Below are 26,649 nucleotides of genomic sequence, written 5' to 3' on the forward strand. Positions count from 1 at the left end.
CTAGTTGTCATGTAGCTGTGCCCGTAGCGCTGAATACAGCAGGTGTGTGAGCGGCCACCATGGCTCTTCTGACACTAGCTGAGCTGTATTGGTAACATAAGGCCGGACACCGCCATTAATTAGGATAATCTATAGCAGCCGTTGGTAATTAGGTCAATTAGGTAAGTGCATTCATATAGGAGATTTGCAGAGAGCTCATACACAGCAGTTGGTTACAGGGGGAGCAGTATGAGGTGTGGCTGGCTGTAATTTAGGGTAAAGTTTTGTGTGGAGCTTGTCTGGTGGACATGGTCCTAGCTGAGAAAATGATGTTCCTCTTCAGGTAAGGAGCTGATGCTTTGTATGAAGCTGTGTGCGGAAGCCATACATCTAGCTGTAGGCACTGTGCTGCCATATAGAGACTCTGCGCCACCCTGTAGTCTCCTCTAGAACCAGCTGCTGTGAAACTATAACTCCCAGCATGCTCCATTCTCTTCTATGGGACTTCTGAGCAAGTTGGCATGCTGGGAGATGTAGTTTCACAACAGCTGTAATATGAACGGTTTCAGAACCCTGCTGTAAGAGAGGCTGCAGGGTAGAACCCCTCCATATTGTGCTGTTCTGCATCTGCCCCTTTACTTCTGTTGTGTGTGTGTTTATTTTTTTATTTTTTTTATCATTAGATTGCCAATTGTGTTTTGTGGTGTTATATATCCATTACAGAACATGCCATACATTGTATTTCAATAGTGCTGCCACCTACTGGCCTGTATTGGAATATTATAGTGATGGGTATTGGAGACTGCTTCAGCCCTCTTGCACATGGCTGTTGTGGGTCTGTTCCATGCATTGGGGACCGCAATTAACTTTTACTGGAGTTCATAATGGATCTGTCTTGGCTGTTTAAGATAATACAACCGGATCCGTTCATAATGGATGCAGATGGTTGTATTACCAGTAATAGAAGTGTTTTTGTTGGATTCTGCTAAACCGCTAGTGCGACAGTAGCGTAAGGGGTTTAATGCATGTTATCGGCCTTATGGCTGATCGCATACACTCATCCCAGGTCTCTGCTGGTTGAAACCTGGCAGCTATGACACATGTGCAGCTGCAATCTTTAACCCTTTCCTGACAACGTACATTTACATTGGTGGCTGGGCATTTAAAGATGGCACCCGCTGGCATGTGCAGCAAGCGCCATAGCTGCTAGATGTCTGCAGTTTTAAACAGCAGATGCCTGGTGGTAATATCTGAAATGGTAATGGTGGTCAGGAACTTTTACCCCTTTAGATGCAGTGGTCAAATGTAATCACTGCATCTGGATGCCCTAAAAACTAAAACACGCTCCCCTCGGTGGGGATCAGGGGAGCCAGAGCATGTATGTGGTGCCCTGCCCTCCTTTGTGGCAGGAGGCTCCTGCATATTTTCTGTGGAGCTCCTGCTGTTTGGTTGCTTCACCTCCAACCAAAAAATTAAGTGATCAAGAAGTCGTACTTTTTTTTTTTTTTTTTTTTTTTTGTGTATCATTGAAAAGTATGAAGAGTACAGTTTGCCCTACAAGAAAGAAACGACATATCTGGTATCTCTGTAATTGTACTGACCGGAGAATAAAAGTGTTACCGCATAGGAAATGGCGTTAAAAAAAAACTAACAAAAACCAATAAAACTGTGGTGCAATTTTTTATTTTTTAATTCCACCCTATTTGGAATTTTTTTTCCCACTGCATTTTATGCAAACATATGATGCCTTTAGAAAGTACATCTTGTTCTGCAAAAAAAAAAATGTATGGCTTTTGGGGGTCTGGGAATAAAAAAATAAGAGAATTTTTTTTTCCTGGTCGTTAAAGTGGTGACTTCTGCAGTACATGTATGGCGGAGATCGAAAAGGGGTTTTCCATAAAAATATAATGGACTGTTATTGGAATAGGTCATCAATATCTAATCAGCAGGGGTCTAACTCCCAGCATCCCTGCTGATCAACGGTTTAAAGAGACCGCTTCCTAAGTCATTATCATGTTCCTGTGTATGTGCAGCTCAATTCTATTCAAGTAAATGGGCCTAGGCTGCAGTACCAAGCCTGCATGTGTAATACCCCAGAGCAGGCACTACAATTCCTACAACCTGCTACTGTCTCTAATAGGCTAACCAATAATGTAATCTGTGTATTCCAGGTCCTTGGATATTGTGCCTTAATATTGCTATGTAATTGATGTATTGTATTACATGCACTGTGCCTGGTTGTCCAGCAGGTGGCAGTGTACCTGGCAGAGATCTTTAGATAGAATGGAACTTGCCATTCAATCCCCCACCCATCCTGCTTCCTACCAAGGGAGTGGTTGCAGGAGGCAAGAGTTGGAAGGAGAGGAGACATGGTGCAGTGAGGGGAGTGCCCCAACTCCTTGCAGTTTATGGACTGGGTTTTACAAGGGGGTCAACGGTTGGGGCGATTCACTCAAAGGTACCTGAACTGCTAAAGTCCATAGACCAGAGATTAGTACAACAGAAGGGCAGTGTCTGAGCTGCCCTGCCAGTGCACCCAAAAACCTGCTGAAGCCAGAGAGATCAAATATTATCTGGATGTAAGTTTAAAAAAAACTGTTCAACATTATCAAGTCTGGATCCTGCTTATTCCTCCGACTACAGCTCCTTTGCCCTGGAGCAATTGTATCGAGGTAGGAGCACCGTGACTCACAGAACTAGTAAGGTTGCATTACCACTTGGCATTTCCTACACACTGGGACTGTGATTGTGCCCTGGGGGGGTGGCACCTTATATATGTAGTATGGGAAAAATGTTTTGTTTTTTTTTGCAATGCCAAATCTTATTTCAGTTCTGCATCTGAAGTTGGTGTTCTGAGTCAGGCACAAGTGAAATGTGTGTTCACAGGTCTGGTGTTTGTAGACTGATGGCACTGGACAGAGAGAACATATGTCATGCAGTGTTTTCTGCCAGGAACTATATTTGATGTGTATACCTTTTTTAGTTTCTCTGGCACCTTCTCCACCATGCTTGAGGTAAAATGGGATTTGTGGGGAGGAGAAATCTGTCTCATTGGAGGTAGCAGTGTTTAACCCTGGACCTGCGCCATGTACCATGCAGCAGAAAGGGAATTCCAGACCCATTCTGTACAGGATGGGTGGACAAATGACCTCCTGGTGCTGGTGGTTTAACCTCCTAGATACCACGGTCAATGCTGACCTTGGAATCTGAGGGCTTTACAGAGGGAGAGAGCTGGGCCCCCCCCCCCCCCCCATTTTGCATATTGCTCCATCCAAAAGGACCTGCTCTATATAAATGAAACAAGATCTATCATGTCAGGTAGCCATGTTTTTGGCCACGTAAAAAATATGAATAGGAGGGCACTCAAAATATCCAGGACCACCAGAAAACAAATGTTTATTACCACATTTATTATTAAAGAGTTAACATAAAATAGTACATACATGAGAGAAAATATAATACGGTTCAAGCATGGTATGAATGTGCTGGGCATAAAACGCCTGGATGGTACCCTTGCTTGGTGCCACACAGGTAATATTGTAGCCGCTCTTATAAGCTGTGGGCTAAGTCTTGGGTAGGTAATCTGGGAATCTATATTGATGTTGGTCTATAAATTAGACTGTACTGCCATAGGATGGTATATCGATAAATATAGCCCCATGGGGCAAGGTACATTACACCTCTTTTGCTTGGCAGAGATGGAAAACAGTCTTTGCTTTGCCGCCCGGACTCGCCTCAGTGTCCCATGTGGTCTTTAGGTCTGATATGCGGCGTCCCACATGACCTGGCAGCACACCACGTGATGCATGCGGCTCGTTAGGGAACAGCTCGATTAGTGCTATGTTGGGTCCTAGAGTCCGGACAATGCGATAGAGATCCAGGGGGCTACCTATGGGTATCAGCACCTTAGGCACTCGACAGGGGGACTTGAAAGAAAAAGAAGAACTTTGCTGTCTCAAACCAGACACGTTTCAGGGATCTTTCAGATTTCTTTCCAGGTAGCAAGGGATGTGTATACCAAGTTTTGTTGAAATGGATGGTTGCATTTGAATTTTCACAGAACATACTAAAAATAGAGATATATCTATCCCCCAGTCGTCTCCATGACAGCACAACCTGAGATTGATATCCTCTGATAGGACAGGTTAAGAACCCCACATCACTAGTGTTTTTCCTGTCAAAGGAATACCAGAGAGGTGTGCATATTACATTGCCAATTTTCATTATCAAGAAAATGATTTCTTTTTGTGGATGTATGACAAATATTAGCAAAATATCATGAATTCGAATATTGCCCATGCCACTCATCACTACCAAAAACCATATGGTGCTCTTTCCCTTCTGAGTCCTGCAGTGTGCCCATAGAGCACTTTACAACCACATATGGGGTGTTCCTGTTAACTGCAGATTCAGGATAATTAGGCTTGTTAACTTTTTTTTTCACCTCAATTTTGTTTTACTGCTGTGGAACACCTAAACAAAGCATGTAAAATTGGTTATGATTTGAGGTTTTTTTTTTAAATGGGGTCATTTATGGGTGGTTTGTTTGTATTATATAATCCCCCTCAGTCACTTCAGAACGGAATTGGCTTTTAGTCAGAATTTTAGAAGCAAATTTCCTCAAGCATTCCAAAACCAAGCTTTCTAATGTCCGATGATTACAAAGTGAGTTCTACATTAGGTATACATATTGGAATTGTTAAATACTATTGGTATCACTATAAACCTTTTTTAAAAGCAGAGCAATTCAACTTTAGAATGTCTAATTTTTCAACATTTTCTGTAGATTTATTTTAAATAAAGGTTAAACATTTTGACCCAAATTTACCACTAACAAAATGTCATGAGATCTCAATGAGCAGTCTCGGGTGTGGCTCTAAAAGAACCAGTGCAGATCTTTCCCTTTTCCTTTTGTCAGGCTCCAATCCTGGTTTTGGTCAGCGATTTCAATCAGTGTGAGCCAACACACTGATGTGTGAATGAGTCTTAAGGCCATGTAGCATACCACAGACCACTCTCGGCCGTGTGCATTCGGCCTAACAGTGTAGCTTTTCAGGTATCTGTATCTTTGCTATTCTTGCAGTCTCTCTGGAGTAGTGTTCCAACTGTTCTGTTAGACCAAGTACTGATCCTCCAAGATCCTAGGAGTAAGGGCTCAAGCATGTGCTTCCATACCCTGGCTAGTCTAGCCCCCAGCCCACTCCTACCAAGAGGGGAAAAGGCATGGGGTGGTTAGTCCTATTCTAATGCCAACCATACCTTATCTGCTGGTATATAGGGTATACAAGAACATTGTGAAACATAGCATGCTCTGGGGTACTGCACATCTACCACAGGTTTTTAAACTGGAACCCAGGTGCTTTAACAAAAAGCTTTTAGCTTATTTTTGCCTTCCAAACCAGACTACCTTTTTGTTTATTTCTTCTGAATGCACTAAAATGATGCCCTGGATCTGCCACATACTAATGAGTCATTCAAGTCAAGGAGGCTGGCAAGTGCTTTCATGAAGTTAAGCTGACCCCACCGAAACACGGTCTTCACCTTTTGACATTTTAAACACTGGGCACATCATCCCCTGGCCCTTCTTGGATAACTACAGGCCTCCAGATCTGTGTACTAATTCCAGCTTCAATTCCTCACTGTGCACCCGTAGTCTTGAGCATTACTCAGTTTGCTGCATTTGCAGTAAGAACCTAAGCCCTAATTAGAACACTCAGCTTTACTGCTCATGTGCCTACAGGGCTACACAAGGGTGCAAGCTATCACAGGGGGGTGTTCCCAGTGGTGGGCATCAGTCAAAGGGGCAGAGTTAAGGAGATGTTGGCTTGACTTGGGAAGTAGTTGCCGGCCTCCTTGACTTTTTTTTTTATTTTCTAAATGGCTTATTAGCATATTGTAGATACAGGGATCCAAGATAATTTGTAATGTGATCAGAAGATGGGAAAAAAAAGTCCATCAGGAACTACATGATGGTATAAAGGTATTCCAGTAGGTTTGGAGGGCAAAAGCAGGCTTGACAGGTTCCCTTTTGGTTGTGCCACTGAATAACATGGTTGGGTGGAATGGAGTTCTCTCATGTGGCTAGCAGTGGTATTTGCACAGATTGTGGGCAAAAAAGTACCCAAGTAACCTTTGAAAGTAAAATGGAGTGAGTCATTGGTTATGTGAGATTTGTCTACACATCAGTGGTCTTCACCATGTGGCTCCCCAGCTATTGAGTAACTCCTGGTATGCCTTGAGGGCATCCTGAAGTGCATCTTCATAACTGATAAAACAGGTTGTAAGGGGAAGACTTAGAACCTTGTCCAGGAGCTGTTCAAAGTGAATAATTAGTTCTGTGTTGGTGTATTTCAGGTTAATATCGGTTGCGTTGTGTTTGGCCACTGAAGTCTCCACACAACAAAGCACAGGCTCAGGTAACCACCTCGCACAATGCAGCTTGGGTGCAGTTCTTTCTGCACAGCTGTGAACCAATTAGCAAAAACTGTGCTGATATACAGTAAACTTCCACAATTCTTGCTCAAGTGAAGCTCCTTAAAACTGCTGTTCTTTACTTTTCTTGGTTGTGCAGAAAACTGCTTCCTGATGCCCTGTGAATAGACATTTAGCCAGCAGAGACTGACTTCCTCACCACTAACCAAATGTTTTGCTTTAGATTTCATTGCCGCCAGCTGCCAGAGGTCCCTGATGCAGCTCAACTTGCCTGCACAATATGTTGTCAAGCAATATGTAAGATTTTCAGCAATTGGTGAGTTCTCAAAGGATGAAGTAAACGGATGCCATTATAATTAACACTGTTTTAATCAGGTAGAAGACTGAACTGTGGGAGGTTCAAGAGTTGCAACCATGTCAAGTTGGATAATATGGTATTGAAGTAGTTGGAAGCAGGAGACTTGGGTTAGGGCTGAATCTACTTTCTTTAAAACTGTCAAGTGACTGCTACAGTCCACAAGATTGCATACATTTTTAATATATTCCTTTGGACTACTGCTGTCACTTGGAAAAAATCTTGGTTTAGTTTTACTATGGCATTGTGAACAGTTGGGTTGTCCAGTATGGCTGCTCAGCCCCAACTGCATGGATATTAGCTGCAAAAATCACACCATTGATGTAGAATACTGATGTTTCTGAGGGATAAGTGCACACTGCTTTCTCATTCTAGAAGACCTCCTTGAGCTGTATAGGGGGTTTAACATGGTATTGTTGCAATGAATGCAGCGGATTCAGGTCATTGTCTATGGGTGAAGGCTGAGCAGCAATCGTGCTGTTTGGAGAGTGACCTCAGCAAAACATAACATTATGGCCAAAAATGTTGACACTTGTATGAAGGTACTCCTCCATCTGTCATGTAATGCTCCATAATGTTGGACTGTGTGGAGAATCTCAATGTACCGGTCTGTTGAACATGGTTGTGGTCGACAAGGAAGGTTAGTCGTACCATAGCTTGCTTTTTCCTCCACTGCCAAAAAGCCTACAACACTTAAAATGCCTAATTACTTCATACAGCCTCTATCACACAGGCCACTGTATGTCATAATCACCCATGTAGTCATGGTCTAGCACTTCCACCATCCAATGAAAATAACCTGCAAGTCACTTGGGCAAACCCCTGTAACCTAACGCCCTCCAAATATTTTAGTAGGCATTCATGGTCTATTGCATAGTATAGCACCTGGTTATAGAATTTTTCCAGTTTGGATGACTTGGATCTGCTATGTGAGCACTTATTTCCTTGCGAGAGCTGATGCATTACAGGACACCCAATGAAATCCTTGCCCATCTATTCTGTTTTTGTTTCGTTTTTTTCCCCCCACGGGGGACTTAAACTATACAATCTTCTCCAGACGAGAATGGAGCAGCCTATGTGATCACTGATGCTCTGGCTACCAAGTGTGGGTATACCATAGCCTACGATGGCTGGGGCAACATTGTCTTCAGGACCTCTCTCTACAGCTGTTATACTCAGATTGAGGTAAGTTACGAGTTGTTGGCAGCCACAGGCTGACTTGTTGAACCAGGCTAATGATAACTTGTCCTACAGAATGACACTAACTATACGGCATCAGTGAAGATTGAGATCTCATCCAGGCCTGACATGGGAGGTGCAATGAGCTACTTCAAGGTGGTCAGCTGTCCATATGTATGGAGCCCACGTGAAGCCATTTGTGAAACAAACTACATGGAGGTAAGGCACTATTCGACAGAATATGAAGTCTGGAGGGTTCATAGTAACTATGGGCATTGTTGGAGCCTCTTCACTGGTCTGCAAAATGCCTGTTGGTTCCCAAAATCTGCATCTCCAGTTATTCCATCCGGGTGAAAACTTGAATGGCACTAATGTTGCTATTAGACGTGCCATAATTAGAAACTTGGACAATCTTTATCTCATAGAGAACTGGTCATATTATGGCAATGTCTTGGAATAATCTTTTGTCTATATAGCTTCATCCTAAATCCCATGTTGGTTTCGGTCCAGAAATAGGTTTCTATTTGACATTTTCTTACAGGTGTCAGTCAGAAGGAAGATTCCAGTGATCTCTGAAGGAGTTTTCAGAGATGAGCCAGAGGACTGGTCAACTGCATTCACACAGGTAATTACAGCATCCCCACCAGGGAGCATATTTAATTCCCTACCATATCTGTGTTCTGTGTAATATCGATCCACATCTGACATGCACTATAATTTTGTTTTGTGGTCTATAGAAGCCCTATAATCTCATTGACCACCTTGTGTATCAAATATATTACAAGGCCATCATATACTAAACTTTCTAAGGTGTGTGGGGTTTTTTTTTTGGGTTGAGGCAGGAAAGGAATATTTGGGACCACCTTTAATTGTAGTTCACACTTCTGAACTGTAACCAGCGTGCAACACAATAGTTGTGACCACCTTAATGTTTTCTCTTACTTCTACCACCCACTATTTCTGTTGATGAACCCCCCCCCCCTCCCCTTTAACTTCCAGGCAGTGAGCGGCTTAATGTCTGTATGGCAAGTGGTGTTTCATTTGTCTACAACCCAAAAAACAACCATGATGACTGATGCTGCCCAGAACATTGGCTATGGGATTAAAACAACGGAATCCAGGATCATGTTGAGGGCTCCCTATGATGCTGCTCAAGCTCTGCCTCAAAAGGTAAGTCTTAGAAAGCTGTGGTGCAAGTATTTCCTCCAATTCCTGCCTTGCTGTTCCTCCTTTTAGGATAAGATTCCAATTTCCAACACTTTCTATTCCAGATTGGAAACGTGACCTTCTCTACTGTAAGAGCCACCCTATTCTACAAACAGCGCTGGTTCATCTTCTTGGTTGACAATGCTGTCGCCTGCCCAGTAGGTAAGTTTCCAGCAGTGTCCCATTTGCTCTGGTCATATGAGGTAAGCTCCTCCTAAACACTATGTAACTTGAGGTCTGAAACTTCAGTTAAAGGGATTATCGTATGATGTAAAAAAAGGAAAATCGGACGAAATATAGCACATGACAATCTCTAACAAAGCTAGAACCAGCCCTGTACCTCACATGGATCCAGAGATCTCCACATTCATTGCTCTGCTAGATTTATATCAAGCTGACAGCTCAAGGGGAGTGTTCTTTCTGCTGCAGCTAAGGGGCGTGTCCAGCCTCTCCCTATCACAGCTCAGGAGGCAGTTGAAGGTTGAAACTGAGCATGTGCGGCCATCTCAGTGAGCAGGACAAAAATGCCAAAAAACAAACAGCAAGTGGTGCTATACAGATGCATATAACTGTCCTAAAGTTTTAACTACATGCAATTACAAAAGTATTCAGATCGAGGTGTTGGTTTGAAAACAATATTTTCTCCATGCCTCCAACAGCACTACCTAGCGGGTACCCCACTTCTTCAAATGGAGATCCGCATATAAAAGCACCTTTACCAGTTTTCCTGTCCCTCAGGTGGCAGGGTATCAGTGTGGTCTGCGCAGGGCCTTTGGTAGGTTGTCCTGCCCTTATGCAGGGTTAAAAGATAAAATCCAGCACACAAATACCAGTGCTGTACATGTAAGCTGGGCTGATCGGGTGGGTGCAGGAGCTGTGCCCACCTGATCAGCTGCAAGGGTCTGGCAGTCACAGATGGCCAGATCCCTCCTGTATCTGCCAGCATCAGTGAAAACACTGATGCCAGTGCATTAACCCTTGCACTGCTGTGGTTAGCGACCGTGGCATGTGTGGTATCCTGCCTGGTCCAGGGTGGCAATCTGGTCCCTGCGCTGCTGTGATGGGGACCAGATGGCAGGGAAGGCAGCCCGATGCCTTCTGTAAGATCCAGTACCCTAAATCTCACAGGAAGCATGCTGTAAGTATATTACATTGAGTAATACACTTAAAGCCTATGCTTCACAATACAGAAGTATTGATGTATTGTAAAGGGGATCAGACCCCTAAAAAATTGAAGTCCCAGAGTAGGACAAAAAAAATAAGTTTAAAATTTAAGTTTACTCATCCTGCAAAAAATGAGCCCCTACCCATTTTTGGGTGGTTTCTATTATGTAAGCCTCACAAATTGACTTCAGACCTGAACTGGTCCTTTTTAAAAAGTAGTTTAGAAGCAACTCTTGAAGTCTCAGAAAATTTTCCAAAACCCAATGTCCCCAAAAAATAGACTTTTACAAAATGAAGTAGACATATGGGAAGTGTAAAGTAATAACTTTTTAGGAGGTATCACTATCTGTTTTTTAAAAGGCCTCTAAGAATCTTCTTGGAGACCAGTCCTGCATGAAGACTTGCTGTAAGTAAAGATGTACTGGAAATGCTCCATTGGAAATAAGGCTACATGCGCACAACAGTGAAAAACGGACATGTGATGGACGTTTAACGGCCATCATGCGGCTTCTATTTTAAGGCCAATGGTAGTCTATAGGGTTAGTCACATAGCTTTTTTTTTTTTTTTTTTTTTTTTGACAGTCCATAAAAGGATGTAAATGTGTTCTTGTCTGTGTTTTTTTTTTTTTTTTTTTTTTTTTTTTTTTTTTCACTGACTAACTGCTCCCATACAATTGGGTCAGTTTCTTGGAAAGGAATCGGTGAAAAGTAATTAAAAAAAAATTAGCATCTGCATCCAAAGTGTCACTCGCCCAGCCAGAATCCTACTCCATACTGGAGGGGCAAGCATCTGAAACGGCTGTCTACAGATGGATATCTTGCATGGCTATACTCCATTGTTAAATCCCAAGACTCCTCATAAGGGAGCCATTTCCAATAGGTGGCGGCGGCAAGATGGTTCCCTTTCTTCGGAGAACACTTTGCACACTGAAAAGATTTAAATCTGCAGAAATTTTATTTCCCGCTCCCATGTGGATTTTGAAACCCACACCATGTCAGCTTCTGTAAAGCGTACATGGGATTTGAGTCTCATTTTGCCAGTACTGTAAAACACTGCAGTTTTTCCATGTAGAAAACCAGCACATAATCACCGTGTGCTGGTGGCCTAATAGTGTAACTTGACATTAGTAGCTTTTTTTTTTTTTTCTAATCTTTCATGTGTCGTATGAGTGTAAAGGTTCTCCAGTCTGACAGTTCATTTACTTCTGGCCTGTAATGCTCTTAAACAGAATCTAAGCTTTCTCCTCTTTGTAGATGATGTGAAGTTTATGGGTGGCTGGATCGTGTGGACTGTCCCAAAGAACGTTTCTTCACTTCTCACCGGTGCAAAATATATCCAGAGCAGTCGTATCCAGTTTGGCATTGACCTTCTGACTCTGACAGATGTGGAAATCATTTCTAGGAACTATCAGATTACAGACAGCAACACGGTCACTATAACAAGAATACCTTATGGAGCTGTAGGGGGATATTATAAGGTAACAGTTCTTACCCTGGGTAAGGTGACAGACATATTGTACCATATGAAACTGCAGCACAACACCCTGCAGAGGAGGCATGGTGATGGGAGTCATGGCTGAGGGTGATGGTAGTGCTCAAGGTGACTAACCCTGCTCTAGCATACCATGCAGGGATGCAAGCCTGGTTTCCCTTGGGATATACTGTAGGTTTTACAGCCCCTGCATGGTGGTAGCTGAGGAGCCCTTAATGTTGAATAGGTAGCAGGAGGGCAGGTAGACAGCTGGTAGATGGTGAAGGTGATGACCAGGCTGGCTTGACTACAGCAAACTGTTTACTTGAAGATGATGGGTGGCAGTTCTGTCAATTAAAGGCAGGCATTTTCCCAAAAGGCTATGTATGTGGGTTAGGTTGTATGATCCTTGAAGTTTCTCTCCACATACAATCCTCATTGACCCCAGGCATAAAAGTCTTTTGTCAATGTATCTGCAGTGCCCAACTGCAGAGTGTAGTCATAAATTAGATGGCGAGTAGGTCTCGCATCAGAAGTGTGGTGGGCTCCAGAAGCAATATAACCCAAACCATGGGCAGTAAAGTCAAAAGCTGCAAACGTGCATTACCTTAGTCCGCCTGACCCTCTGACCTTTTTCATAATGGTCCTCCACTATCTATAGAAATGCAATACTTCTCTCCCTCAAAGGCTACTCCTTGGAACATATATTATAACATTAATTCTTAAGCGGCAAACCAGTGGGTCACTGCAAAACCACTCTATGAAGTACATGCCAATCCAATAAAATTCATGTCGGAGAATACTCATGAGCTTCTAAATTCTTGACTTTCAGAGCCATGTTATGAACTTCAATTATGGGATAACCTACAGTATCCGCCCATTTCTTGAAAATGTGTGGGTAGATGATGGTTGGGGCGTCACGAAATACACAATCATTAAGGATATCACAACACCCTTTGAACAGAGAACTCCTGTTATAACCAATGGTAAGTCATTAGAGAAGCCAATGTTTAACCTCATTAAATAAAACGTATCCTCTATCCACAGGGGAAACTGGGGTCCCCTCCAGTCACAAGAACGAGGAGCTGCTGCTCCTGTTTGAATGAAGAGGTGGACACTTGTATCTGCTGCTCCTATCAGTGAGGACAGGTCCTTGTTCCCATGATCACCAGGGGCCCCGGTGTTCAGACCCCTGCTGATCAGACACGTCTATCCTGTGGATAGAGCTGACTCGCAACACGGTGGTTGGACCTGGAGACATGGCCTGTATGTTAGCCACCTCTTTCAACTGTGGCTCCCCTGACCTGACTACATCAGTGTTTTATGATGGGAACTATCTGATCATGGGACTACTTTACTGTACTTGCAATATGAGTACAGAACAATGGACCCTGTCAAATAGGAACTAACTATCTTAAAACACTGATGCAGTCAGGTTCAGGTTAGGACATCAGAGGGCGGTCTATTAGATGTGGCCAACACACAGGCTGTGTTTCCCGGAGAAATCAAGATTGTATGACTCCACCCCCCCCCCCCCTCCCCCTTTAAACAGGCCAAACTGTAAAGAGTTATGTCATGATTGATGTAGAAATGAATATGGGGTATCGTAGAAAACATGAGAATCTCTAAGGGTACTTTCACACTTGTGTTTTTCTTTTCCGGCACGGAGTTCCGTCCTAGGGGCTCAAATCTGGAAAATAACTGATCAGTTTTATCCTCATGCATTCTGAATGGAGAGAAATCCATTCAGGATGTCTTCAGTTCAGTCTTTTTGACTTTTCAGGACTGAATACCGCAGTTTTATCTCCGTTCAAAATTCCAGAACACTTGCTGGAATGCCGTCTGGCATTAATTTACATTGAAATGTATTAGTGCTGGATCCGGCATTAAAAATACTGCAATGCCAGATCCGTTCTTCCGGTCTGTGAATGCGCAGACCTTCTAAAAATGTGAAAAAAAAAATTGAAACTGATCCATTTGTCCATATGACAGACTGATCCGTTCTTGCAATGCATTTGTGAGACGGATCCGCATCAGTCTACAAATGCTGGCTGTTTGCATACAGATTGCCTGATCGGGCTTGCCAGATCACTCTGCTAGTGTGAAGGTACCCTAACAGAGCTAGAACTAGTCCTTTACTTCATATGGATCCAGAGATCTCTTCAGGCCTGCAGAAATGGCACCCCCTTATCAGTTTAGTGGGCATGTCCTTCCTGCTGCAGCTCTCTGTAGCTGTCACATCTTCTAACAGTGGGCATGGCTGATCTTTCAGGAGGACATGCACATTGCTATACAGGTTAAACACCAGGGAACACCATTATAATGAAGTAAAGACACAACTGGACCATCTTTGTAGCATAGATGACCAAAGTAACCAGCTTTCATACTACATTATATTAAAATGTATAATTTGGACACCATTTAACTAACTGTTCCGTCTTCCTTCCCTACAGAAACGATACCATCAACGCAAATATTTAACTGCACGGTTGGACCATTTCTCCCAGACGTCCGCTTGGTAAATGTGTCAGTTGGTGGCACCATGTTGACTGTGTCTGAAGGTGTTAAACGTGGATACACTATTGAGAATAGAACCACTCCAGATGGAACTGTGACCTTCATTCTTAAAGTTCCCTTTAGTGACCAACTCGTATCTAAGGAGGTATCGTGTGACCTCTTGAATGTAATGGTTTTCTAAAAAGCTACTTTAGGGTGGCTCTTATGCTACCATAATACAGGCATATATTGGAGATTGAAGACCTGTTAAGGCTAAGTTCACATCTGCAATAAAGGTTCTGGCAGAATACCAGAATCGCTGAATCCGGCACTTGCTGTAAACTGAATCCTGTTCACTATATAGTGAGGTCCATCAGGTTCTGGCATTTTATGCAACAAATTTACTATAGCTTTTATTCAGTTTTGCCAGAATCTGATGGGGGCACCTGCCAGAACCTCCTCCACAGATGTGAACATAACCCAAGTGTATTTCCTGCTAGTCATGTAGTAACCATCTTGAGCAGTGCCATATAAGATGTTGCCATGCACATATGTCCCCCCCCCCCCCCTTCCCCATGTGGATTTAACATCTTGAATGTACTTGGTCCATTTAAATTGGCCTTGGACTGATCAAATTCTGACCAGAATATAATGGCCCCTTTGCAGGGAAGCCTGTAATCATCCATGCAACAAAATATGAATAGCGTTCCATTGGCGGCAGACACTGCACAATCCGGATCTTGTAGATTAAGGGTAAATGCACACGTTCAGGTGTTTGCAGGGAAATCTGTGCAGTCAACTCATGTCAACTGGTGTGGATTTTATTATCCCCATTGAAGTGAATGGAGAAAATCCAGTCAGGAAAAATAAAATTAACATGCTGCAGATCTTAAAATCCGCACCATAAATCAAAAGCCGCACATAAAAAAATCTGCATTGTGTGCATGAGAATTTCAAGTTCTCATAGAATACAATAAACATGACCTACGGTGCGGACTTTCTGCATGCAAATCCGCACACAATCCTGATTGCATGCATTTTTCCAGGACTTGGATATTGCTGACCTATTCTTGGGATGGGTCGCAAAAGACCAGGTGTCTGCAGGATCAACGCTGTTAAACCAAAACTGATGTTGTGTTAATAATTTTTGAAGTACAAGAAGTTGCAAGTCTTGACTTTATGTTCTGCCTAGTGGAGGTCCTATACTATCATTTTGAAATGGCCCCATTCTTGGGTATCTAACGATTTTATAGGAAATGTCATAATATGAATTCTGATGTTTCAGGTTGTCCCAAATGGCATTCGGTTTGTTTTGAATGTGACATTTGTCTTCAAAATCATCCCATACGATGAGATCTTCAATACTACTGGGATCATTGAACATTTCCAAAGTGAGTAGATTCTCTAGGGACTTGGTGATGGGACTGGCTGTTCAGTGGCATCCAGTTCTTGGTGGAAATCAAATAACATGACAAAGCAAGCCCATGAGCAGCAAAAGGAGCCATTGCTCCACATATACCACTATACTGACACACATTTAGAGGTGAGAAACATAATAAATCTGATTTAGCACCTACACAAATTCTGTTGCCGAACAACTTGAAGTTTTAGTGATTCCCTTCAGACCAGGGATGCTCAACCTGTGGCGCTCTGGCTGTTGTAAAACCAACTCTCACCATGCCCTGCTGTAGGCATGCTGGGACTTTTAGTTTTGCAACAGCTGGAGGGCTGCAGGTTGGACATCCCTGCTTCAGACGAATTGTGCAAAAATGGCCCCAGTGCCATTTTACTGTGAAAATTGGTGGGGAAAATGACGAAGGATGAGTATGGAGGTTCAACCTGGTAGGGAGCTTGCCCTGACAGACACTGACGAGCTGTGTGGTGAGCCGGGGGGGCAAGATTATGGCAGGTCCTTTAGATCAGAAGCCAGAGATGCCATTCTGAGCTTGTGATCTTGGAGCATGTGTCTTGGATGTCTGGCAAAAAGCGATTACAAACGCAAACCAGCAATCGTGGTGTTGTAGGGTCAGTTTAGGTAGAATGAATTGCTAGGCAGAAAAGTCTGTATTTTTTTTTCAGGAAAGAATAAGGTTGAGTTCTGTGCATTTTGTAGTGAGAGCAGGTGCTGGCAACGAATGGAAAGTTCATGGATGAACTGCAAATTCTGCAAAAAACAATCCAGCACAAAGTTTTTTTTTTGTACATGAACAGCCAGTCTTAAATGTTTACAGTTCATAAGTTGGGGGGGGGGGGGGGCACCCAGGTAAATATATTCAGTGTATGAAGGAGATATATTCTCTATTTTATAATTAATATTTTTAGTATTGGCTAACCCCTTTAACTTGGTTTATCGGGGGGGGGGGGGGGTAGATGTTCCAATTTTGATACAACTTACAATTAAAGGCTATGTACACCATTTGGGGGCAATCTTATTGCATTGTACTCATTTTTAAGTATTTTATTTTTCTTCAATTTTATCTTTATAATTTTTTTCTTTTTTACTTCAGACCCAAATCAAATATTTCAAGAAAGCCACTCCTCGCTAAACTAACTGGGTTGTGGAAAATTAGAAAAGTCACCCATATCCATCGTTATTGTCTTATTACAGATCAGTTTCAGCCCTTCAAATGGGATTGGGCTGCAGTACAAAAAGCTGCCTTTGGCATTTTGTTCTAGAGTTTTCTAAACTGTTAACAAATCTATAGTACTGATCCGAACATAGTATGGAAGGGTTAAAGAGACCTGCTGGCCAATAACTCATCCTGCCCCACTGAACATTGACACATCTGAATTGTGATGCACCCTCATGTTGTATCCTGGGTGCCAACTCCACCAGAAGGCACTCATTCAACCTGTGCTACTGAAGTCCCATATTTTCTCTTCACTCATCCAATAGCCAGATATGAAATTGTTTGGTCTTCAGCAGTTGATGATCAGTGGATGATTGTATTTTGTTTTCATTCTTTCAGCCCAGCCTTTTGTTGGTCCTTGTGGGCAACAAGGTGGTGTTTTGACTGCTACACTGGGAAACCTTGATCCAAGCTGGCGTATATATGTCAAAAATACCCAGGCAACATCGGGTAATCTGCTATTGCCCATCAACCAGACATTTTCCACAGTCCAAGTACCTGCAGTCTCAAATTATGTAATGAATGAGGTTAGTGGCTACAATTTACCAGTTTAACCTGCACAAGAGATCTTCTCTGCGTATAGAGGGGATTAATCTACAACCTACATGGGTATTCAAGTACTTTGGGTAAAGGTACACATACCTAGGTCTGAGGGGCAAAAAATCTAAGGAAGGAAACCAGTGGCACAACTAATCGTGCCCAATCCCCTATGTGCATGCCTCAGTAATGGTGCTTCATTAGTCCTTCACTGCCATCAAGGTAAGTATGTCCCCTTAATGCCAACTTGCAGTAGATGGTCCCTTGTTGTAATCCATACAGATACCCTATAAGTGCTTTCCAAAGAGTCCTGTTAAGTGGCCTCAGTGATTTCTGTATGGTCTCTATACAGTACTCTCCTACACCACATTCACCCTAGGAGTGGATCTGCGTCTATGGGGCTCAGTCCAGCAGGAATGATATCACCGCATTCAGCTGGCTTGCACTTTACCATGGATGGCTGGGGAGTGGTGTGGCAAATACAGTGAGCCCCAAAGGAGCAGAGGGTGGGAATGGTTGTGACCGGTCAGTGTTCTCTTAGGCTGTCAATCCCTGGGAATTGGTGCAGTGGAAATGCAATATTAAAGAATAACTTAAAATTTAAACATAGTCTTTTACTAAATGCAGCGTGGAACTTCAAATACATTCAATAGCAGCTGACTTGATGTGCACTTTTCTGACACCAACCATGTTGGATGGCTGCAGTTTAGCACTTGTGTTCTACTGGCCTAGTATTATGGGGGGGGGGGGGTGTCTTACTTGCAGTCCCTCACCTCCCAGCAGTGTCTGTTGCTGGTTGTAGCTTTTCACTCTGTCTGGCTTCTCAAGGGTTTGCATGAGGCTTTATCTTTTTGATCTTTTGGAGCAGGAGCTCAGGTGTGTGGTTACACAGGAACTCCTCCTCCTGGCAGGAAACTGGACCAGCCTTTCATCTACCAAGAGAGTAGTGTCAACCTTTTGCCCTCCATTCCCTACTGGTAGATACGGACAAGTAAAAAAAAACAATATACGATTGTAGTACCCCTGGGTCTGGTGGCTCCCTGACTCACCATTGTATTCAACTTCCTCTTGAAAAGCTTTCCCTAGAAAGGTGCCATTCCTAGATTGCTTTGTAAATGGCAATGTTATTACCCACTGTCAATCTAATGACTGATTTCATATGCTGCAGTCCAGAGCTTCTGTCCTGTGTAGACTGTCCATGTCCCACTATGTAGACGACTCCTGATTTGATCCTGTAGTTTACAGGAAGTAAAGAATCTCTCCTGGCAGCTCTTGGTGGCAAGAGGCTAATGCCTATCTAAAAATCAGGAGTCCATATGATGTACTACAGAGTTGTAAACCTCCCCTGACTCACACACTGCTTATCCTATGTGTACTGTGTGCAGAATCTCCAGTGTACTTGTATGTGATGCAGCTATACACTTCTCTCCTTGCCTCCTGCTTGTAAGACCTGACATGAAGAAACCAATCAATAAGAAGCCTAAGGCAAGAGAGACCAGCTGGGTTTTCCAGGATTCTAATAATGGCCTAGCCTCGGGATAGGCCCTTAATATCTGATCAGTGACACTCCAACAGTCTGCAACCCCATAAAGGTGTTCCTTACAGCCTCCGGCACAAAACTAGCTATTGAATGGAGGAACAGCATCATGCCACTACAGGTTGACGTGCTGGGCCACTGCAACTTGGCATTGATGTGAACAGAGCTCCATTGACCCGGCACATCCATTACACTTTAAACAGACCTGTGCTTCCTGTTCCACTAACAGTTACAGCCCTGGAGGCTGTGGGTAACCGCTGGCTGGCGGGGGTTTAGGGGGTTGGGCTCCGATCAGATTTTTGAAGGCATCTATGTTGGTCCCATGTTCATGTCAGCATTGCTGAGATTGTCTTAATATAGGCAAATGAGCCTCTACATGCAACGGCGGTGTTGTCATTACTTCTAGATCTGCCAGGTAAGATTACTTTACTTTATTGCAGGCAGATGCCTTGTGTTGTCAGGTTTCTCTGAGGCCCTGCCCTGGGGTTGGCCTGACCAGCCAGGACTTGCAGGAGCTTCACCCTCTTACAGTCCAGGACAGCCTGAATTTGCCAGCATTCTCTGTAAATTAAGGGCTGTCCCGGCAAATTTAGGACTGTCTTAACTGATGGCAGTTTATACATAACGTATGTTGTGAACTTGGAACTTTTTATAATTGTACATTTCCCCCCCCCCCCCCCCCCCATTCCTGCAGGAACAGCATTTGGGGTAACCATTCTCTATCATGTTCTTTCTCAGGTGACAAACCAAGGCCTTGCAATAACCATTCCTATAAGTATAACGGATCAAAATGGAAATACCCTGTATAAAATGACCATTTTTTGTGACCCTCCCTCAAATATAGCCGGTACGTGCAGTTTTGTCATTACTAGAATGGATTAACAAAGGTCCTATGAATGGCACTTGCTCATTTCTCTTCTCTTCTCTTCCAGTTTGTCTTCCGAATGGAACAGTAAATGTAGTGGTAACGAAAATAAGTAACATCCCGGACATGGTCATGTCTAAACTCACGTTGAGAGACACCAACTGTTTCCCACGTGCTTCTGATGACAGTACCGCCCAATTTACGTTCGCTGTAAACAGTTGCAAAACTACACGAAGGGTAAAGTTTTATCTGGAGCCTAATATGATCGACTAGAAGACTATTCTGGAAGATTGTTCTGCTGCTCATTTCCATGGTTACGGCCACCCTTCAATCCAGCAGCAGTGGTCGTGCTTGCATACTATAGGAAAAAGCTCCGGCCTCTTTGGTGGCTGGGATTGAGCATGCATAAGAAAATGCTGCTTCTTAGTGTGCAAGCGCAACCGCCGCTGCTGGATTGCAAGGTGGTCGTAACCATGCAAATGAGCAGTGTATAATGTGGTAGAGAAATGAATCGAGCTAGCAAATGAGGCAATTCGGATGATGATACATTAGTAAGTGCCTTGTATTAATTTTAGCAAATGGCACTTGTGTACAGCAAGTGGGACTACCCCTTAAGTGCACCGAGGGCAGGACCAATCCACGCTGTGCACCCTTGCTGTTCCTGCTTCCTCTATCCCTTCTGGATTAGCGGCTCCAAGCTCCTGCAGTCACCATGCCTGGCCCTGTCTAGCAGGAGGAGCATGGGTGCAGTGACTTGGGCCCACCCCCAGTGCACTTACCTGCTCACATTACATTGAATTATAGCTGTCTTTCTCTATATAGAATGAAGCAATGGATTGGTAAGTGAAAACCATCATATTCAGTTGAGCTGGCCCTACAAAGCACAGGTTTATTAGAGAATTTCCTGGTGACTGAACTACTTTAAAGGGGGTTATGCCATGATTGATGTAAAATGAAAATCTGACCCCATGACAGTCTAAGGCCTCGTGCACAAACCAGATGTGTTTTTGCATTTTCCCGTTCCGCGCATCTCGGCGGCAGTTGGCATTTTAAACGGTCTTTAAGATGGACTGAGAAATAAGGAAAAGAAAAAAAGGCAGGTGGCGCTATACAGGTGCGTTTTATTAAATGCCTCAGTGACTATACAAAATGTAATTACAAAAGTATTCAGGTCCAGGTGCTTTTTTCTTTATTTCATGGCACAACCCCTTTAACTTTTATGATGGTACTTGTTAATAAAGGTAAACTTCATAGTTGTCAGCCTTTAAAGGAGTTGTCACAAAACATATTCTACATCTTCCAAACAAACACCTGAATCTGAATACTTCTGTAAGTGCATATAATTAAAATTCAGTATAGCCAGTGAGCTATTCAATAAAATGCATCTGTATAGCGCCACCTGCTGTTTGTTTTTTGGTTCAGCTGCCAGGCTGAAGATAATCCAGCAGAGCAATTGGAGCAGTGAATGGGGAGATCTCTGGATCAATGTGAGGTACCGGGCTAGTTCCAGCTTTGTTAGAAATGTATCATTGGGTTATGTCTGATTCTTCAGTTTCTTTACTTCATGCCATAACCCCTTAAAGTAATTAGGACACAGCCATGTTGCATGCAAATGAGTGAAATCAATGCCAGAAATCGGCAACATAATTGGGCATCAATATGCCATCAATCCTTCTTGATGCTACCAGAATAGCAGATAATCTCTCTGGGCAGTCTAGAGTAGATGTCCATGATCCAAATTGTATTCAGGAACTCTGCTAATATAATTTTTATATATTTTAGTTTACCAGTAACCTGATGATATACGAGAATCAGATATTCTATGTCAGTACCGTAACTGGGAAGGACATATTCATGTAAGCATTCTAAATGTTCCAATTTGAGTGTACTGTACACTTTGTCAAATATTGGAAAGCTGCCATTTTGGATTGATTTACAATTTATTCTTAATGTCTAGTATGAATGTCACTTGTACGTACGCCACAAACGGCACCTTGGTTGCGATCTACAGCCCCACAGAAAACCCTCCACCAAATGCACAGACTGGACTTGCTCCTCTAGACCTGGTTATGAGACTTAGTAAAGGTAAGTTCTCTCCAGCTCTGACAGAATTGGTCGGTCTTGTTCCAGCACTGTATGTAATGAGACTTCTTGGGTTTTGTACAAGATCCCTTATTAAATTCTGGAAATGTCCATTTCTTCCTGTAGATGATGGATACAGAGTCTTCTATGAAGATCCTGAGTACCCAGTTGTGAAGTACTTAAGGGATCCCTTGTATTTTGAAGTTGAGCTCATGTACAGTTCAGACCCACAGCTAGAACTCTTCTTGGACCATTGCTGGGCTACTACTACTCCTGACATGGGAAGTCTACCTGCATGGCCTATAATCGACAGCAGGTAATAGAGGTCATTACTAGATGTTGGTTAGAAGACACTTCCCACCCATTCACATGCAAGCTTCTAGTCTCCTTCGGAAGAAAGCTTTCTAACGTCTCTGGTGGCTTATGCCTGCAAAAACCACAGGATGGCGTAAGCTGAAGTCTAACTGTCCAATCCTGATCTCCCTGACATCAGGAGGCCCTGAAAACACTGGTTAGTCTGGCCCTTACAAATCTGCCAAATTTGGATCGGTTTAGGGCCAGCTTAACCCTAGACCAGGGATCAGTAACATTTGGCATTCCAGCTGTTCTGAAAATACATGCAGAGTAAGTGTGCTTCATGGAAGTTGTAGTTTCACAGCAGCTGGAGTGGCAAAGGTTGCTAATCCCTGCCCTAGACTCTTCTCAAGCAGTGGCACCATGATCCACTCCTGATGTATGGCATGTAAAGCTTATGGAAACTGGGAAATGTATTCAAGTAAATGTTGTGCACAATGTAAACCATAAATGTAATTGTATCGTGGGAAGGGTTAGATTGCAAAAATTTAATTAACTTAATTTTAGATGTTGGCTTAGAGGAGGGCACCAGCTATGTATGGAGACTTGGTGGCAATGTTCTCCCAGAAAAACGTCTTGCTAGTGTCAAATATTAGAAAATGCTGTTTAATATTCCATTGGTGGACACTCAAGCAGTTGTGTCCAACCTATGTTTCCCGTTTATGCTCTGATAGACCTAGTCCTGACATGCTAGGAGTTGTAGTTTCTTAGAGCAACAGCACTTTAACTTATGTGGAACCCTGCCTCCTGGCAGGTTTACCTACCATGGACAGCACCAGTTTGTAGTGCTCTTCTAAGAAGGTGAAGACCAAGCCATTCCTTGGTTCAGATGACAACGCCTCACTGACCTATTAATGGGCTTTACCTCCATTTCAGTTGTGAATATAAAGAACCCTACCAGACAATCTTCCATCCAGTGACAAGTGATGCCAGGGTACGGTTTCCATCACATCTAAAAAGATTTGAAGTGAAAACTTTTACCTTTACACAGGGGGATGTAATCTACACAGGACAGGTGAGTAAAGTGGAGCGAGTAAATTCTAAACTAATTGAATTTCAAAAATAATCCAAAGTCTTGGATATTTGACTTGGGCAGATGAAAAAATAGTATAGGGCTTGCCCATAATCTCTCGTAGGCAGGCTCACAGCCAATCAGGATGGACTAAAGATATTTCATAGGCACATGTAAGGCCCCAAGCAGGGACAGCATGTGTAACCTCACCCATTCCAGTTATTACTTCAGTTGTCCTCCTCTGAACGGTCTCTAGCTCTGTTCTTGAGCATCTCCTCAAGCTCTGAGCTTTCTTGGCTCTGATGCACAAGTATTATGTGGAATGCAAAAATTCACTGAAAGATGCCAAGAGTGATAAGTCCTTGTAACATTGTATTAATTGCACTGTTGACTGAACTTGAAACTCACAGCTTGTAGCAATTTCCAGCCACAAACTTGAATGATAAACCAACTTGCAGGATGACAGGCCGAACTGGATGGACAAATGTCTTTTTTCGGCCTTATGTACTATGTTACTAAAATGCATGCACTGATGGATTATAGTGCTGGCCATGGAAAGCACACTTACACCCAGACCTAGTACTTGAAGGGACCCAAAGTCTCATCTGCCGCACATGGGTGGGTGCTTGTTACAGATCTCGCACAGGGGCTTTGGAGCTGTATCTCAACAAGGTCAGGTGTCTGAGGCTTCAGTGGTCTTACATTCTTACCCTATTGCATCTAACAGATTTACTTTCACTGCGATGCCATTATCTGTGACCCTTCCAACTTGGCCTCCGATCCAGCCTGCATGCAGATGGGACCCTGCATACCTGCCCGGCAGAGGATTGGTGAGCAATGAGGCATTTTACATAATGAGTATTCTAGCTTTTAAAGGTACAGCATATAGATGCTTCACATGGCCATAATACTTGGTCTTAACAAAGCGCTGAAGAATGTTGGCACTATATAACCGGAGGCTTCATGTACAAGCCAAATGATGCATTACATAGCAACAACCAATCAACATATAAAACAAGGCATGAGGGCCCTGCTCACAAGAGCTTACAATCTGAGGCGATAGGGGTGACACATGGTGAAGGTGCTGATGGCCCGCCAAGGACCTTTAAATTAAGAGGTTGTCCAGGATTTACATATTGGCCTTCATCATTAACAGAAGATTGGTGGGCCCACGACCCATGCCATCAGCTGTACTGTGGGGCTATGGGAGAACTTAATCCTCTAAGGCAGGGATGCTCAACCTGCATCCCTCCAGCTGTTGCAAAACTACCTCCCAGCATGCCCTAATAGCTGTAGACTGTGCAGGCATGCTGGGAATTGTAGTTTTGCAACAGCTGGAGGACTACAGGTTGGGCTTACCTGCTCCAAGGCAATGTGATGCCATGTGGCCTAGGTGCACCTGCTGTATTACTAAGCACAGCCACTATTTCAAAGCGCCATTAAGTCCATGGCACTGTACATCAAAATGGGTTGCACATAAATCACCCCTGACTCATGCATTAGCTATCCTGAGCATAGGTCATTAAAATGTAAAAAAAAAAAAACTAGCATAACGAGACACTACAGAGCAAGACTGGAGACACTTACTTTGGTAGGTTCATTTAATGAGGTGACTACATGTGCCATTGCGGTTTGGCCTGCAGCTGGCCAAAACTGTTTAACTCCCTTTATGCTATATCCCAAAGTTGGTGACCTTGAGCCCTCCACTACCGGTGATAAAAAATATATTTGTCTTGAACCTGGTGTCATGGTCTGAAGAGCATGCACATGAGCTCTTGGCAAGCCTGGCCAGGTCTGAAAAATAAGATCTAAAAGTTCATAGAAATACCATAAGACTGGGTTTACATGCCTTAACCAAGGGGCAATGGTGACGTAGCTGAAATGGCCGACATAAAGATGGATGCAGCTTTCAGATTGACTGCAGCTAAAAAACAGTCCCTTTTAATAGCCATGAAGTAAATTGATGATTTGGCTACATAAACTCCAAATTCCATAACGAGTGAACCCATGTGGTTGAGACCTATATGCACAAGCAAATGATCAGGCCAAGTTGTTGGGAACTTGTTCTCATAAGGGTTAGTTCCTAACAGTTGGCCTGCAAATGCTTGTCAGCTTTATGAACCTATAGCACAAATGACGCTGGTTAGAGGGATGTGCTGCAGACTGAACAATCACAGTAACGATCATTCATTCCACTACAGATTGGATGGTGGTTCCATGTAAATGCATAGAATAAGCTGCAAATAAATGGTCGCAGCCAGTTGCTCCGGGGATTGACCCCTGTAAATGGGCACTTTATATGGGGGGGAGGGGGGGAAGGTTTTCTGTTAATGATCCTCCTCTTGACCAGAGTGGAGAGCAGTTACCACACATCTAATACTGGAAAGGTCCTCGAGCCAGACAACCCATTGATGTGAATGGGCACTGTAATGCTTAATTTATCCCAGGGTGGCACTGCAGGGGCATCAAACACTTGTCAGGTACCATGCAGGACAGCTGACTGGGGGACATTGTGTGCTCTGCTTCTTACCAAGGTAGAAACAAGGGGAAAACCCATTAAGTGGTCTAGTTTCATCAAGAAGCTGGACACCACCCTGGATTAGCCTAAAATAAGCAGTACTGATCCAGCACTGCCACTCAGGTCAGCAACACATGACTGCTACAGCCAGTCATTGTCCTCAAACAGAACACTATTGAGGCCAATGGCTGCAATGGTCCCATGTTGATGTGATGTGTCAGAACAGTTCCAGCTCTTCTGGTCTACAGCAGCTAGGTAAGCATGGCTTTGTTTCAGGCTAATCCCCAGCATGAAACCAGGCAACTCTAGTAAAGGCTTCAATTAGATGTTGTTAAGCAGTTTTTATATTTTTCTTACTAGGGCGGAGTGTGGATGCAGGTGGTGACGAGCACAGACTGATTTCTTCTGGAGCAGTTTTCCTGCTGGCATCAAAAATGAGGGCGAACGCAGAGCAATGTAAGTCTATAAACATAATTTTAAAGGGGTGTTCCCATCTCAGACAATGGGTGCATATCTCTAGGAAAGGTGGGACTTGCACCGATCTCATAAACTAAGCGAATGAGGGTGCACCGTGCATGCACAGCCAGCCTCCATTCTTTTGAGCCACAGCTCCATATGAATGGAGTGGCTGTACATGCATGGTGCGCCCTCCACTTGGCTGGCTTTTTACAAGAGGTCCCAGAGGAGGGACCCTCACCCATCAGAAAATGGGGGGGCATATCCTAATATGCCCCCATTGTCTGAGATGGGAATACCCCTTAAGTGGCTTTAAGATTTTTATTTTTTTTATTGGCAGGGGGCAGTAAAATAGTTTTAATTTCCATCTCTCCTT

General features: G+C 43.4%; 1 protein-coding gene across 1 annotated transcript in view; it reads left to right on the forward strand.

Moving 5' to 3' along the window:
• The first annotated feature begins 287 nt into the window (after positions 1 to 287).
• LOC122935133 overlaps positions 288 to 26,649 on the forward strand; it is a 28,099-nt gene continuing 1,737 nt past the window's right edge. Inside the window, exons 1-21 of the mRNA XM_044290898.1 lie at positions 288 to 322; positions 6,334 to 6,395; positions 6,635 to 6,727; positions 7,824 to 7,951; positions 8,021 to 8,164; positions 8,487 to 8,570; positions 8,945 to 9,115; positions 9,217 to 9,313; positions 11,570 to 11,793; positions 12,619 to 12,772; positions 14,240 to 14,448; positions 15,568 to 15,673; positions 17,252 to 17,439; positions 19,560 to 19,833; positions 19,919 to 20,088; positions 21,634 to 21,707; positions 21,809 to 21,936; positions 22,060 to 22,249; positions 23,164 to 23,302; positions 24,027 to 24,129; positions 26,178 to 26,273. Of these exons, the coding sequence (XP_044146833.1) occupies positions 288 to 322; positions 6,334 to 6,395; positions 6,635 to 6,727; positions 7,824 to 7,951; positions 8,021 to 8,164; positions 8,487 to 8,570; positions 8,945 to 9,115; positions 9,217 to 9,313; positions 11,570 to 11,793; positions 12,619 to 12,772; positions 14,240 to 14,448; positions 15,568 to 15,673; positions 17,252 to 17,439; positions 19,560 to 19,833; positions 19,919 to 20,088; positions 21,634 to 21,707; positions 21,809 to 21,936; positions 22,060 to 22,249; positions 23,164 to 23,302; positions 24,027 to 24,129; positions 26,178 to 26,273 (2,869 nt within the window). The remainder of the gene's footprint in view (positions 323 to 6,333; positions 6,396 to 6,634; positions 6,728 to 7,823; positions 7,952 to 8,020; positions 8,165 to 8,486; positions 8,571 to 8,944; positions 9,116 to 9,216; positions 9,314 to 11,569; positions 11,794 to 12,618; positions 12,773 to 14,239; positions 14,449 to 15,567; positions 15,674 to 17,251; positions 17,440 to 19,559; positions 19,834 to 19,918; positions 20,089 to 21,633; positions 21,708 to 21,808; positions 21,937 to 22,059; positions 22,250 to 23,163; positions 23,303 to 24,026; positions 24,130 to 26,177; positions 26,274 to 26,649) is intronic.

The sequence above is a fragment of the Bufo gargarizans genome, chromosome 4, assembly GCF_014858855.1.
Source record: "Bufo gargarizans isolate SCDJY-AF-19 chromosome 4, ASM1485885v1, whole genome shotgun sequence".
Classification (NCBI taxonomy): Eukaryota; Metazoa; Chordata; class Amphibia; order Anura; family Bufonidae; genus Bufo; species Bufo gargarizans.